At 41.9% G+C, this 16,122-nt stretch overlaps 1 protein-coding gene and 1 pseudogene across 1 annotated transcript in view; one reads left to right on the forward strand and one right to left on the reverse strand.

The window, feature by feature from the left end:
* Window positions 1–16,122, reverse strand: part of ST8SIA1 (ST8 alpha-N-acetyl-neuraminide alpha-2,8-sialyltransferase 1) — a 143,922-nt gene that overhangs the window by 80,260 nt on the left and 47,540 nt on the right. Inside the window, exon 2 of the mRNA XM_061638386.1 lies at window positions 14,553–14,697. Coding sequence (XP_061494370.1) covers window positions 14,553–14,697 — 145 coding nt within the window. The remainder of the gene's footprint in view (window positions 1–14,552; window positions 14,698–16,122) is intronic.
* LOC133363476 (5S ribosomal RNA) lies at window positions 3,214–3,332 on the forward strand (annotated as a pseudogene).

The raw sequence follows: 16,122 nt of genomic DNA on the forward strand, positions 1-16,122 counted from the left end.
ATTGGCACACTCCCCACATCAGTTTTTTTTTTAACTGACACCCACCCCAAGAAGCAGCAATTCATCACTCAAACACCCAGTGGTATAACAAAGTTTCGCCTGGCACCAAAATGCAATTCAGTTGACATCAGGTGGATCAAACAGCATTCAACTGTTTCTAACTGTCCATAGAGAGTTTGCAGCCAGGAGACCTTTTCAACAGCCTCCAATTCATTTTACAATCAAAAGATGAAAGAGAGCATTAAGGAGTAATTCTCTAGGAGTGCATATTTTGTGCCCAATCTGATTGCAATGATGTAGCAATAATGTATCTTAGAACTGATTTGATGACTGATCTTGATTTATTCTGCTCTTATTTGTCACTACATCTTTTAGCGGCCTACATTAAGTGAAAGGTTAGGTTCCTTCCTTGACTGCCGGCTTGTACGCTTGCAAAGGAATCAAAGATCAGGGTACTGTTGCTCTTTTCTGCATGCCTGAGCTCTGGTTTAGGCCACATCTGCATCATACCTTTAAAGCACTATTGCACTAATTTAAACAGTCATGGCTTCCTTCCAAAGAATCCTGGGAAGTGTAGTTTGTTAAGGGTGATGAGAGTTGCTAGGAGACTTCTGTTCTGCTCACAGAGCTACAATTCCCAGAGTTCCCCAGGACTGTTAAATCACTTTGAGAATTGTAGCTCTGTCAGGAGAATAGGAGTCTCCTAACGACTCTCAGTACCCTTAACTACACTTCTCAGGATTCTTGAGGGAAGCCCAATATAACACATCTCGACAAAGTGCAGCTAGAGGGTAAACCTTTATTCCACTGTTGCATTTCATGATGCCCGGCCAGTACCCTGGTGCCAGTTGACCAGTACTACATGTTTCTATCAACACCTGAAGAGAATGTCTCCAAACATCTACCTCTTTGCTCAGTTGAGCGAGCAAAGAAAATCTCATCTGTTAGTGGTGGGATTCCCTCCCCCCTTTCTCGGGTAGGTTCCAACAATGGAACTGGTTACTGTGATGCCCCTGTATTTATAATACTGTAAATATGGTAAGTGTGGGTTTATTAGAGTAAATGAGGTAAGTGGACTGAGTGAGAGGGGGGAGTACATGGGTTGGAATGTTGATGCGTGTTGTATTATGATTGGCTGAGCGCTCGCGGGTTTGAAGGTATAAATGAGAGGATGACAGTTGAGAGTGAGTTGGTTGGTTGGTTTTAGCTGTTGGGTTTAGGAGTTCGTTGGTTGGTTCTGGGTTTTGGAGGGTGGATTGAATTAGGCAGGTAGTGAGGCAGGTTATTGACGGCTAGAAACATAAAGAGTAATGCATCTTATGAAACCACATGCTTGTTGACAATACCTTTAAGTAATCTTGTTATTCCATGTGTATATAAATAAATATTTCTTGGTTTACCAGAACACCTGATCCTTGGCTGGGCTTACACAGACCAGAAGGGTGGGCAGGGCATATACCAAGGTTGGGAAACAGTATCAATGGTGGCAGTAGTGAAGAGATAGTGTAACATCATCAGGTATCCAGAGCAACCCAGGCCTGTAATCTTTATAGGCACAAAGATACAGGGGGGTTGTGGCCTGCAAGTGCACCCAGACACAAAATAGCAATAAGCCAGGAGGAGACGAAGGCACAGCCTCAAGGCAATATTGTTTTACAGGGAGTGTCTGGTGGTGCTGCCTAGCAGTGGGATCTTGAGAGATCTTTGCTAGAGCCGGTGAGAGAACTGTTTAAAGACCAGGACCCTGAGGTGGGACCGTGACAAGGCGGTGACCACAGGCGGGATCCTAGCAGGTGGCGCCTGAGGTGGGATCCTGACAGGAAGGGACCTGACAGTTACATGTGAAACTGTAGAAGCCAAATGCTATGAAAGGACAGTATTTTTCCCCTGAAGGAAAGCTTGAGAGAATTGTGATCACACTGTACTGAAAAGCCATTATTTAGCACTGTGTGGTAATGCTGTGTGTCTGACTCTCTCTGCACCATTTTCAGATAAGGAAGTGCATGCAGCATGCCCCTGCACTGTATACCTAAAGTGTTTCTATAGCACATCAACTTATTGCACCTATTTTGGCCTCTCTAGTCCTTGGCTTTTTTTCTCTAGTAAGAGGAGAAATCTTGAATAACCAAGTGCCCATTTGCAAAGCAGGTCAGAACTTAGTCTTAACCTGCCAGGTTCCTCACTAGCCAATCCTGAGCATTTGAACCTGCCTCAGACCTTTGATCTATCTAACACAGCACTGTCTACTCTTGAACTGCAGTGGCTCTCCAAGATCCTCCTTCTGCTCTGCTTACTGATCCTTCTTCATTGGACTTGCAGGAGATTGAATGTGGAATCTTCAACATGCAGAGCACATGTTCTGTCACTGAGCTGTATTGCCTCTCCAATCATGAGTAATGCACAAGGACTTCTCTGCACCATTGACTGAAAGGCACTTTGATCTTTAAGAAGTTTAGGAAACTTTAGCAGTCAGCTTAACTCCTCTGATGTTAAATACATTCCAGTTAACTTTTTTATTGTGCTTGAAGCCATTGCTGCTTCCACCAAGGCCAGTTAACCGCTGTGGATACTAAAACTAACAGCTACCTCAGGGCCAGTCATAAATCATGCTCTGTGAGGTCTATGGAGAGAATAGTGAGCTGCCCCAGCTATCTATGCACTTCCGCCTCTCTTTTTAAAATTCATTCAACGTCTTTGTCAAGCACAATCTTTATTCTTGATCTGTGAAAAATGTATACAGGGAATATTCTTCATTAAGATTATACACTTTGAAAACTAATTCCAGGTGAGTGCTGTGCAGTTAAGCTACAGGTAAAGAGGTTGAATGGAAGGTGGGGAGAATGGATTTAGTGGTCACACAGTTTGATGCTGCTTAGATAAAGAAGTAAATTGCTATTATATGTTCAACCTTACAAACCTTGGAGTGGGATTCTTCACTAGCCTATGTGTACCAGACCATGATTCCTTGTTCAAATGAATGTTTGCTGGGGAATAGCTGCATGAATATTTATATGAAATCTATAAGATTTGATCCTGTTTCTCATGTCTCATTACTGACTGCAACTGAATGTGTGAACTGCCTTGATTCCGAAGTGTTCTTGCTTGAAACAATGAGCATTCATATAAAAGCTGTGCCTGTGGTAGTTGTTTCATACATATGCGTCATTGCTAAATGTTCAGGTTATTGCACTTCTGAACTCTTACTAAGCAGGGGCCTACAGCCATACCACCCCGAACATGCCCATTCTCATCTGATCTCGGAAGCTAAGCAGGGTCAGACCTGGTTAATGCTTGGATGGGAGACCGCCTGTGAATACCGGGTGCTGTAGACTTAGAGGAAGGCAATGGTAAACCTCTGAATACCTCTTACCATGAAAACCCTATGAATATATCCAAAAAGATTCATAGGGTCACCATAAGTCATAATCGACTTGAAGGCATATAACAACAACAATATAATATTATAGTGGTATAATTAAATGGTGCGGATATGGCCTTAGTTCTCACTGGGGATGGGGAGAAATTCTATTTGGTTTTCATTTAAAGCCAGATTCATCAAATTTGCACTTTCTGAAACAATATGAGAACTGAAACACAGCCATCCCTTCAAACTTGCACTTATCCACATTTTTGGTGCAGCTGTCCAACCAAAATCTCTCCAATTCCTCTTCTGTGTTTGCCATTGGAGTGTAGACTTGGATGGTGGTTATGTTAATAGGTTTTCTGTTTAATCTCATTGATATCACTTGCTCAGACCTTGTGTTTTATCTCCTAATTGCTTTTGCTACATCACTTCTCACTGTTAAAGCAACCCCATTTCTTAATTTCTCATTTCCTGCAAAAAATATTTTGTAGTTGCCTGATTGAAAATATCCCATTCCCATCCATTTTAATTCAGCTTACCATTTACAGACACAAAAACCTACTGTCAGTGAGTGTCCCATGAATCAGAACGTGATGTCACAGGCACAGATGAAGGCTGTCATTTGATCCTTCTGTCCCCTCTGGCAAAGCTGGCCCTTTTCAGGCAGATTTCTGTCCCTCACCCCCTTCTCTGCTGAAGCCTCACCATCCTTGGTCGCATTTTGAAAGGTCAGCTGTTTGCATAACAGAGAGAAATGCCACTTACCAAGGACATTGTTGCAGGAAAAATTCATAGGCACAAGTCTCAAAATGCAGCATGACTAAACAGGTTTAGCTGAACATATTTATGGAAGATTCTGAGCTGGGAAGTGTCTCTCATGCCTTTGTAGCCTAGAGGCTAGTCTGCTGCTAATGTTCCATGTGGGACTGCCCTGAATGACTGTTCAGAATATTCAGCTAGGTGCAGAGCTTGGAAAGTTCAGTGTGGTGCTGTGATTAAGAGTGTTGGACTAGGATCTGGGGGACCAGGGCTCAAATCCCCATTCAGCCATGAAGCTTGCCGGATGACCTTGGGCCAGTCACAGTCTCTCAGCTTAACCTACCTTGCAGCATATGAATGTATAAATAAATAAATCACTTTAAGTTGTTCAAGATATTCAAAAAGAAACTAAGTTCAGTTCACGTTTGTCCCTTTACAAAGCAAACTAGTTTTGGTTCACATTCAGTTCACAGTTCAATTCAATTGATCTAGCATCTGCTGTCTGAGGTACTCTTCTCACTCTGCCTAATGGTAAAGCCAGCTCTGAGTAGGCATCTTTCCCATCACCTGCTTCTTCCTTTTTTAAAACCAAAGAATTGAACCTAGGACTTTCTGCATGCAAAGCATGTGCTCTGCCATCATGCTATGGCTCTTCCCACATTATGCCAGTGCACCAACATCTTCACCAGCTTTCAGGTACAACTCAAGGTGCTGGTTTTGACTAAGTTACACTTAAGTAGTTTAAATCCAACTTTCCTTTTTTTAAAAAACAAACAAACACTTTTCTCCCTCTGAAGGTCTTACTTTCCTTTTTGTACCAAGGATAGCTATCCATGCTTCTGAAGAGCTGGTCACCTGGGTGATTAAAAACTCCATCCAACCGCATAGAGCATGCTTCTTATCTGACAGCAGCAAAGAGTATGCTCTTTGCCCATATGGTTGTAAAGTTTAATAAGCTCTGGGAATTTGCTCTTATGGCCAAATTAACATATTACTTAAGAGCAAGAGGAGCAGGAGACAAAAGATTTAGAAAAAGATCGTTTCCTTTTATGCCATTTTTCTCAAAGGAATTGTTGTTTTCCAAATGCTCACTATGGCTTTGAATATTATGCACAGTGACAATATTTACTGTACATTTTCAGGATGTAATTGTTTAATTTACTTTGGCAATTTATCTGTTTATTCTGCTGGTCTATGCACCGTAATAAATATTCATTCATTCATTCAATTTATCTGTTTATTTAACGACAATCACAGAAACAGGAAAAACTATATGTTAATAAGTCAATTGTAAATTAAATTAATGTATTCTCAAGGTGGTATTTGAGTTTTGTTCTGAGATGGTTTTTTGAAAGGAAAACTGCTTGAAAACACAGTATGGGACGCGAGTAAAATTTCCCTCCAACTGATTAGACAGGGAAACATGATAAAAGTTGGTGATTAAAAAAACATTTTAGGTCATAAGCAACCTCATGTGGATAGATAAGCCATTCAAAGGGCTTGCTGGCTAGTAGCATTTTTGGACTGCAGTCATGGCGTGTGTGACACTAGTAAGGAGAGCTGTTGTAGCCCAGACTTTCTGAACTATGCATTGAATCCAAGAAAGTCAAACTCAGAATAGGCCCACTGATACCAATTGCCATGACTAAGGCCATGGCCGCATCATACATTTGAAGCAGGAGGGTACTGCTTTAACAGTCATGGCGTCCCCCAAAGAATCCTGGGGACTGAAGCACTTGCTAAGGGTTTGCTAAGTAGTCAACAAGCAATCCCTCTTCCCAAGAAAGTCTGGGAATTGTAGTTCTCTGAAGGGATTAGGGTTCTCCTGACAGCTCTTAGCATCCTTTACAAACTACAGTTCCCAGGATGCTGTAGGAGAAGCCATGACTGTTAAAGTGATGCCATTATGCTTTAAATGTATAGTGCAAATACGACCTAAATCACTTTCAGTGGATCTCCTCTGAGTATGTCTTAGGCTGCAATCCAAACCCCAGATGGGAAGCAGCAGGGCTTAAGGGAGCAGTCCACTGTCACATCCACAGCACTGCTGCTCTTACCAGCCAGGGAGGAAGGTGCAGGGCAGGGAAATCTCTGCACCAGCCCAGAGCTGGGCCCAAATCTGGCCCAATGCGATCACCTGTTTTGCATCATGGAGCAGATTCTCTTCTACGTTTGGATATAACTGGACACCATTTTGAATCAAGACAGCAGACTGAACCTTTCAAAACTGCACTGATTTTAACCACTGATTTCACAACTGCAATTATTTTTGAGTTTCTTAAAATTCCCGAGCAACGCCGGTCACAAGGCTGCAAGTTCAGGACTTTATAAGTGGGACAATAGCAAGCTCAGAATGAATCAATGCCTCAGGGATGCTGGTGAATTATTTATCTGCTATGAAATATTGCTCTGATTAGATTAACAGAGCTGCAGTCTTTTTTGCCACCCTGACATATTCTCTGAGCATTCCAAAGTATGACATGTTTTTAGAAGACGTTCCAAAGCTTTTGCAGACTTTCTGAAAGGAAAATTTATCTTCCTCCAAATTCCCCTCATTGCTGGGTAGGTGGAAGCAATGGGTGTCATTCTTCAATGCAGAGCTTTAAAGTACTTAATCTATTTTTTAAAAAACTGAAATATGAACAGGGAGCTAGGAAAAAGTATTGCCATTATGAATTCACAGCGAACAAACCTTCCAAGGCTTTTTGGATCAGTGTGGTTTCATCTCACAATGAAATAATGAGATTCCTCTGCGGCAAAACACACAGGGAGAAAAACATCATAAAATAGTTATGTGGTCATCCTGACCTCGTATGTGAACTATTCTGCCACAGGGAAATAGCTATATTTTGCAAAGCACCTTGAGAAGAGAAGACTGAGTGGAGATATGATAGCACTCTTCAAGTACTTGAAAGGTTGCCACAGTGAGGAGGACCAGGATCTCTTCCCGATTGTCCCAGAGTACAGGACAAGGAATGATTGGCTGAAGTTGCAGGAAGCCAGCTTTCATAGAATCATAGAATAGTAGTGTTGGAAGGGGCCTATAAGGCCATCAAGTCCAACCCCCTGCGCAATGCAGGAATCCAAATCAAAGCATTCCCAACAGATGGCTGTCCAGCTGCCTCTTGAATGCCTCCAGTGTCGGAGAGCCCACTACAGGAATGCCCCGCTATACGGACCTTCACTTAACGTACACTCGCTTTTATGGACATACTCCATACTCCACCGTGCCCCTGTTTATGTACGCTTGCTTCACACTTACAGACACTTAACAGTGCGTGGGGGTGGAAATACACGCGATTGCACCACCACAAATCAGCTGGGAGGCGTGATCGCAATCAGCTGAGAGGTGCAGCAGCGCAGCAGCAGAGGCTTTAGCGCAGGGCTTTGAGGCTCCGCATGAAGGAGAGGTAAAAAAAGTTTTAAAAGGTAGTGCTTCACTTTAAGGAAATTTTCGGTTTACATACTCGCTCTGGTCCCATTTACGTTAATGCGAGGTATTCCTGTACCTCTCTAGGTAATTGATTCTATTGTTGTATGGCTCTAACAGTTAGGAAGTTTTTCCTGATGTCCAGTCGAAATCTGGCTTCCTGTGACTTGAGCCCATTATTCCGTGTCCTGCACTCTGGGACGACCAAGAAGAGATCCCAGCCCTCCTCTATGCTGTCGCATGTACTTGAAGAGTGCTATCATATCTCCCTGCAGTCTTCTCTTCTCCAGGCTAAACATGCCCAGTTCTTTCAGTCTCTCCTCATAGGGCTTTGTTTCCAGTCCCCTAATCATCCTTGTTGCCCTCCTCTGAACCTGTTCCAGTTTGTCTGCATCCTTCTTGAAGTGCAGAGACTGAACATCAGAAAAAACATCCTAACTGTTAGAGCAGTATGACCATGAAAGCAATGACCCAGGGAGGTGGTGGGCTCTCCAACACTGGAGGGATTCAAGAGGCAGCTGGATAGCCACCTGTCGAGTATGCTTTAACTTGGATTCCTGAATGGAGCAGGGGGTTGGACTTGATGGCCTTATAGGCCCCTTCCAACACTACTATGATTCTATGAAAGCTGGCTTCCTTCAACTTCAGCCAATCATTCCTTGTCCTGTACTCTGGGACGATCGAGAAGAGAGCATTTTAAAAGGAGTAAAAGAAAAACATTGTGTGTGATATACATAGGTTTATAAAACATATATTATTTCCTTTTTCATACAGTTTTCCTATTCCTTTATAGTAATATATGGGTAAATATTGTCTTGAATCTTCTTGCTCCAAAACATGACAAATAAAGGCCACTGTTCTAAAAACCTATTTACTTGTCCATTTTTTTCTCTTCTAATGTATGTCAGTTTTAACATTAATATTGTCTCCCAGACTTTATTAAACCAGTCTAAAATTAATGGAGCTCCTTTCTTTTTCCATGCCTTAGTGATAGTTATTTTCTTTACTGCCAACAGATTTAAAGTAATTTCTAAATCAGATTTTAGAATTATACCATTGAGAAAATGTAACAATAATACTTTAACGTCATTTGGTAGAGAATATCCAGTCATGCCTGAGATTATGTTACAGTCCAATATACTTGCATCACAGGGCAGCTCCAAAATATAGGCAGACAATCTGCTAATCCCATCTCCAACATAGACTCTGTGGTGCAGGATATAGTTTTGAAAGCCTGTATGGAGTCGAGGTTGCTGATTCATAGGGTCGCCATAAGTCGTGATCGACTTGAAGGCACATAACAACAACAAATGGAGTCAAGTACAGTTGGTATTGGCCTTCATAGAAATTTTCTTTTAAATTGATTGATATTAATTGGGTAGGTATTTTTTTTACTAATTCCATGCCCATTCCATCAGATTTATTTCTGGTTGAATATCTTTTTCTCAATTCTTCATAAAATGCTTCTTTCTTATAACTACGTTTCATAATTTTAGAATAAATCTTTCCAATTAGACCCTTGTTTTTTCCCTGAGCTTAAGAGAGTCTATTTCTTATATTGTATCTTCTTGTATTACAATTTGCGTTCCACATAATTCAAACTGTAATACAATAAAGTTCAATATAAGAAATAAAGGAAACAATAAAAACACAATTAAAAATCAACAGGAATATTTAATGTGGACATGGGGATCATCTGAATGAAGCTTGAGGGCCACAGTTTGGGAACTCTGACAGAAAGAGGCTACCATGATACTAGACTACCGTGTTCTTCCTTCCAAGCCTTATTATTTTGTTTTATCAATTTAAAATATTTCTTAACAGCTTGCAGTGCAGTATACAAAAGTGTGAATAAAACCATTTGCACACCATATGAATACAACACAGAAGCCAATAAATAGACATAAAAACCCAACAGAGGCAGACGAAAAATAAAAAAGGAAGAGAATAATATAGGAATTCTAATTAAACATATGATCTAATATGTCTGGGCAAATATAAAAGTCTTAACCTCATGCGGAAAGTATTGCAAGTACCTCTTTAGGGCAGGGATAGCTAATGCCTGATGTTTTGGACTACAATTCCCATCAGCTCCAGCCAGCATGGCCAATGATCAGGGATGACAGGAGTTATAGTCCACAATGTCTGGAGGGCACCACCACAGAAAAGGCCTTCTTCTTTGGGAATAAGTAACATATGTCTGCTAAAGAAGAGTTTGAAGAAGGCCCTCTAAAGATCTTAATACACAGGCAGGCTGGTATGGAAAACAAGGAAAATGCACAATGAATTAGTCACATTAACTTCATTCATTGTAGTGATGAAAATGAGCAGGAACTCAGATGAAGGAAATTTTCATTAGTTTCTTCTGGGATGAAAAGACTGAAATGATGCATTTTTCATTAATTTCTGTTGGGATGAAAATTTGAAATGGTCTGAAACAGTAGATAGGGGTCACAGAAAGGTTACAGGGAAGGTGGGGACAGCCATGAAGCACAGTGGGTGACCTTGGGCCAGTCACTGCCTCTCAGCCTCAGAGGAAGGCAATGGTAAACCCCCTCTGAATACCGCTTACCATGAAAACCCTATTGACAGTGTCGGATCGACTTGAAGGTAGTCCATTTCCATTTTCCAGTAAGATTCCAAAATGATAAAACACTTTAATTAACATGACTATTTACAATACCTGGGCAAATAAATAAAGGAACATAGGGACCTCTCTTATACTGGATCAGATCTATTGGTCCATCTAGTTCAGTACTCTCTACACTGACTGGCAGCAGCTCTCTAGGATTTCAGACTGGGGTCATTCCAAGCCCTAACTACAGATGCCGGGGATTGAACCTGAGACCTTGTGCATGCTATGCAGATGCTCTACCACTGAACCACAACCCTTCCCCCTAAAGTCAGTGCTTAGTTTGCAACAGTTTTGTGCTGCACCCAAAACACTTTTATCGAGGTATAAGTACTGGCACCTCATTTTTTATAAAGGAAACACTGCCTCAGTGGTGGCCCCCAAATTATGGAATGATCTAGTTGACGAGGTGCGCCTGGCGCCAACACTGTTATCGTTTCGGCACCAGGTCAAGACTTTCCTCTTCTCCCAGGCATTTTAGCATGTGTTTTATATTGTTTTAAGTTTTTAAATTGTGTTTTAAATTGTTTTTTAAAAGATGTATTTTAAATTGTATTTGTTTTTAGTTACTGTAAACCGCCCAGAGAGCTTCAGCTACGGGGCGGTATACAAGTATAATAAATAAATAAACAACAAAAAGTTTTAATCTGTTGCCGAATACAATGGCAAGCTCAGTATAACGCTTCTCACTGTACTACAGTTTCGGATATACCATGGATATCACCATCTTCCCCGAGCTGAATATTTCTGACTTTAACCTTTTCATTGTAACGCAGAACCCCTATAGTGCACGCGCATCCTTTGCTCCCGAGCCACACCTTAAAACAAACTTCCACTGTAGATTGCAGTGCCAGCACCACTCAAATTTCTTTAGGGAGGGCATTCCAAAGTCATGGCCCCACCACAGAGAAGGCCCTCTCCTTTGTATAATGTACTTGGCTGCAGGGGAGGCACTCAAGAGAAGGGTCTCGAGTGAGGATCTTAAGGACGGTTAGGTTGACCTACGTACTGCACTTCCTGCTAAGGTGCTCAAGGCAGCTCAAGGTTTGCAATAACAAATTCCAATTCAATTGACACAATACAAAAGGGACAGAGAGGAAAGAAGAAAATAAGCAAATGCAGGCCCCATGGCCATGACATGAGACTGTTTGGGAATGGGAAGAGCAGAATGGCAATTGGTTCCAGCCATGGACGGGTGATGTAGGCAATTCCAGAAGTAGGCCACATCTGGACTATACATTTAAAGCAGTATCATACCACTTTAAACAGTCATGTCTAGGAACGTAGTTTGTGAAAGATGCCGAGAGTTGTGAGGAGACTCCAATTCCCTCTTCCCAGAGAATGCTGGGAATTATAGCTCTGTGAGGGGAAGAGGATCTCCTAACAACTCTCAGCACCCTCAACAAACTACAGATCCCAGGACTCTGAGGAGAACCACATAAAGTGGCTATGAACCTGTGTTAAATGAAATGGGGTCACTAAGGAGACCAATGGGAGTCCTTGCTGAGCCAGTGGCTTGCCTCATCCCCAGATGTAGCCAGGTGAGTTATCTGCTGACAGAGGCAGTTACAGAAGGCAGGCATGAAGACAAATGGCAGTTGGCTCCAGCCAGGCCAAAAGAGGTGACCTCTCCTGGAATGCTGCCCACCATCTAGATCCTGGTATTCCTGCTTCAGTGGCCACTCCTTCCCTAAACCATCCCCACAAGACTACTCAAAAACCATCTTGTCCTGAGGGGAACAGAGACCTAGTTTTAAAACAGATTCCCTACCCCATGTAGCTTGTATCTGTCATAATCCCCATGGAAAGATCCTGGAGTGATGATGATGAGGAGACAGATTTGGACTTGGGGGAAGGCCCTGCTGACATGCATTCAGACGCGGTTGAGCCTGAAGGCTCCCATGCTGCTGACAGTGACAGGTCCAATTACCACTGATGAAGTGCTGCCTGATCAGGAAGTTGCCTCTTCACTTTCCCTTCACCCCCCTTTCTCACTCATCACGCCATCACTGTACCACAGGATGTATATTTTGAAGTGTGTGTGAAGATTAAAAAAAAACAACCCACCACCCTAAACACCTTGGAGGAAAAGTGTGAGGGATACACTTGTAACAGATCAACACCTATGTCCTGCCTCAGAGTTGTGGGACATATTTTGGATACCTCCTGTCTTCATTATTCTTCATATCTTCATAAAATGTTTTTAAGATGTTTTGTTTTAATGCATTTTAAAGTCCGTTTTTAATGATGTTTTAAAGTGTTTTTAGTGCTTTTATTTGCCGCCCTGGGCTCCTGCTGGGAGGAAGGGCAGGAAATAGATAGATAGATAGATAGATAGATAGATAGATAGATAGATAGATAGATAGATAGATAGATAGATAGATAGATAGATAGATAGATAGATAGATAGATAGATAGATAGATAGATAGATAGATAGATAGATAGATAGATAGATAAAATTTGATGTGTATTTTATATTTGTGTTTATTTTTTGTAGCTGCCTTGAGGGCCTTTTTAGCCAAAGAAATAAAACATAACATAACATAAGGAGGAGGACCTTGCTGAAGTGGTCCAGCCACCCTTGCCTCAGACTCACAGGCAGGCTCAAAGGGTATCCCCATCCCCCTGAGGAGGAGCACTCATGTGCACATGCTCTCAACCATGACACTTCTCTCACACAAGTAGGGAGCCTGCCCATCCTTGCTTAAGGCTGGGAAGGGGGCGTGTTCAACTGCTGCGACAACATCTTAGTGCAGTGTACTTGTGCCTAGTTATACCTGGTAAAGATGCTGAATCCTGTGTAACCTGTAGCTGATTCATGAAGCACTCTGAACTGAAATTTTCCATTAAACCTATTCAGCACACCTTCGTGTCCACATCTGACTTCGACTGGTTTGAGCAGGGCGGCATCTGCTATTTTGTAAAAAAGTATTTCTGTGTAAATTGCTATGTGAGGTTCCCCTGAAAAGTGGTATGTGAGTAGCTGAAATGAATCATCTCTGCTCTCCCACTGACGCAGCCAGCTGGAATGCCCAATGATGGTGGCAGCTCTGGGAAGGGAGGACCCGAATGGGAGTTGGTCCTAGCTAGGCTAATGGACATATGCATCCGTGTGCTAATACTGATTAGGACGATGATGGCGGCATCCAATGTAAGTGCTGAGTTATAGTCACTTAGCAGTATACTTGTTTCGCTGGCGAAAATTTTTTGCACGAGGGGAACACTGTTGTGCAAGAGAATGCCTCAGCAGGTCACTAGCAACTTTGTTGCACAATACATTGTGCAATCTGTTGCACAGTGAGTTTCTGCTAGCACAGCTGTTGTGTTGGATTCCTCTACTGCACAACATTAAAATTCAACTGTCTGCTAGCAGAAGAGCCCTTGCGCTAGCACAGAAAACACTGGATACAGCTAGGAATGGAATTTGATTCTCTTAGCTTCACATTTTTCCAGTCTTAAATTCGGTTCTGCGCATTTCTGCACCATGTTGCAATTAAAAAAAAAAATCCTCATGAAAATTCTCCAGCGTCTTAGCAAGAATTTGTCCTACTAAACACATTTTTGTATGCAGTTTTGTCGAATGTACACATTTTCCTGCACTTTCTCCTAATACAATGCAGTTTTGCGGGTTATTTCTCTAACATGTTCCTTTTTTATACACGTTTCCCCAAAATATATGCATTTTTCAAAACATTATTTGGTTGGACAACTGCATTGCAAAAGTCAGACAAGTGCGAATTTCGACAGATGGCTGTTTTTTTCCTTTCTCATGTTGTTTTCTGAAAGTGCAAAATTTGACAAATTCAGCTTTAAATGCAAATTGAACAGAATTTCTCCTTCATCCCTAGATATAGCCCAATATATGTAGAAAGCGTTTACAATGAATCCGGAGTGGCTGGCTGGAGCATCACTGGCCTCCTAGGAGCAATGACACGGCTGCTTACCGGGTAGGTACCAGTAGGGGCAGGGTGCCGGGGGGGGGCAGGTGTACCTGTGAGAATGCCAAATTGGCTCTGCTGGTGCACCCATGGTATCCCGACCATGACCCGCCTGTCCCTGTGTTGTCCCAGCTTCCAGGAGGCCACAATGTGATGAGCATTTATGCTTCAGTCTGTTAAAGCCCTCTTGAGCTAAGCTTTGAATGGTAGTGTGAATTCATTCTATGATATATATTTTCCCCTAGGTAGGGTGGGTGGGTTGGTGAGGGGAGAGGAGGAGTTAGCAAGGAAGCCACCATCTAGGACTTACAATAGCACCCTATGAAAGAGGGTGATTTATCCAAGCAAGATCGTTCCTTTGGGAAGAAGGGTGGGATATAAATCTGATAAATAAATAAGTAAACAAAACACAGAAGATGGTTACTAACCTTTGGGAAAAGGGAGAAGGTTTTGTTGTCGATGGTGAAGTAGTATAGAAATTCGCCATCATACCAGAGATTCTTCCCCACGGGAGAGTTCTCTTTAGTCATCGCAAAGAACTGACCAGGGTCACAACAGTCTTTCAGTAGTTTCCTAATGGAAAGAGCGGTTAATAAAATAAAATAAAATACAGACAACTGAGGGGGGTAAATTGATGAGAGCCCTACTGAGAGATGCTAGGACTTGAACCTGGGACCTTGTCCATGCAAAGGATGTGCTCTACAGCTGAGCCATGGTCCTTGCCCTAACACCATTCAGCTGTAGACAGGATGGTCAATGGTCAAAACGTTGAGAGTTGTAGCTCAACAATATCTAGAGGGCAACAGGATCCCCATTCTAAAAAGAATCAACCAACATTTACCAAATTCCTGCCAACTCTACTCTTAATAAGACCATTCTATTTGGTTTTGTTGTTTACTAACATGCTCCTATGCCACAAACAGAGAAATAAGTGGTAGAGAAAAAGTTCTGCTTGCTACCTTTCTGTGTTTTAGGCTGCGAGAGTGACAAACCTAACCAGTAGCAGCCTACTGTAGGGGCAACCTTACTTACTGAAGTTAATGAATTGAATTAAGCTTCCAGTAAGGTCTGATGTACACATGAAGGAGAATGGGTGTGTGTGTCACTGAATACACCGCACCACTTCAGAAAGTGAGGTTGATGGTCGCATTTTGGAATACTCCTGTTTTTTAAAAAAAATCTTCCTGCAAGTAGCAAACTAGCATGTCAGGGAGAAAGCAGGGGTAAAACCTCTCTCATTGATGTGCTACTTTTCTATCTTCATGGAGGATTTCTTTAAAAAAAAAGGCAAAGCATTTAAAAATTGTATCCCTCTACAGCTTTGAAGTGGTACAGTCCACTCTACTACCTCAGGACTCTACCAGTTCATTCTGTCACTGCATGTGCAGAACAGGCTAAAGACAAAAGAGAAAAGGTGGTTAGGCCATGACTCTGGAAAGCACGCACATGACTCCATAATTTCTGATACAGTGGAGGAAGACAAGGCAGCAGCAATTTCTCCTCTAATTGAAAACTTGGCGCAGAGGTGGGAAGAATGGGACGCCCCCTCCCCATGTTGGTCATTCTACTCTACTGTCACCCAAACATTTTGGTGTAGAGCAGGGTTTCCTAAACTGTGGTCCATGGACCACTGCTGGTCTGTGAGCTTCATTCAAGTGGTCCACGCCATGTCCACATTAAAATTTTATTTATTTATTTATTTAATTTATATCCTGCCCTTCCAGCAGGAGCCCAGGGTGGCAAAAAACGGACCTTAAAATATATTAAAACAAAAGAACTTTAAAAACATTTTTTAAAAGCTTTAAAGATATCTTTAAAAAAGGATTAAAAAACATATTGTTTAAAAAAGAAAAGATTTTTTAAAAAGCATATTAAAAAGCAATTCCAACACAGACGCAGAATGGGATAGGTCTCAACTTAAATGGCTTCCTGAAAGAGGAAAGTCTTCAAAAGGCACTGAAAAGATAATAGAGATGGTGCCTGCCTAACATTTAAGGG

Source organism: Rhineura floridana, chromosome 8 (genome assembly GCF_030035675.1).
Source record: "Rhineura floridana isolate rRhiFlo1 chromosome 8, rRhiFlo1.hap2, whole genome shotgun sequence".
NCBI classification, from domain to species: domain Eukaryota; kingdom Metazoa; phylum Chordata; class Lepidosauria; order Squamata; family Rhineuridae; genus Rhineura; species Rhineura floridana.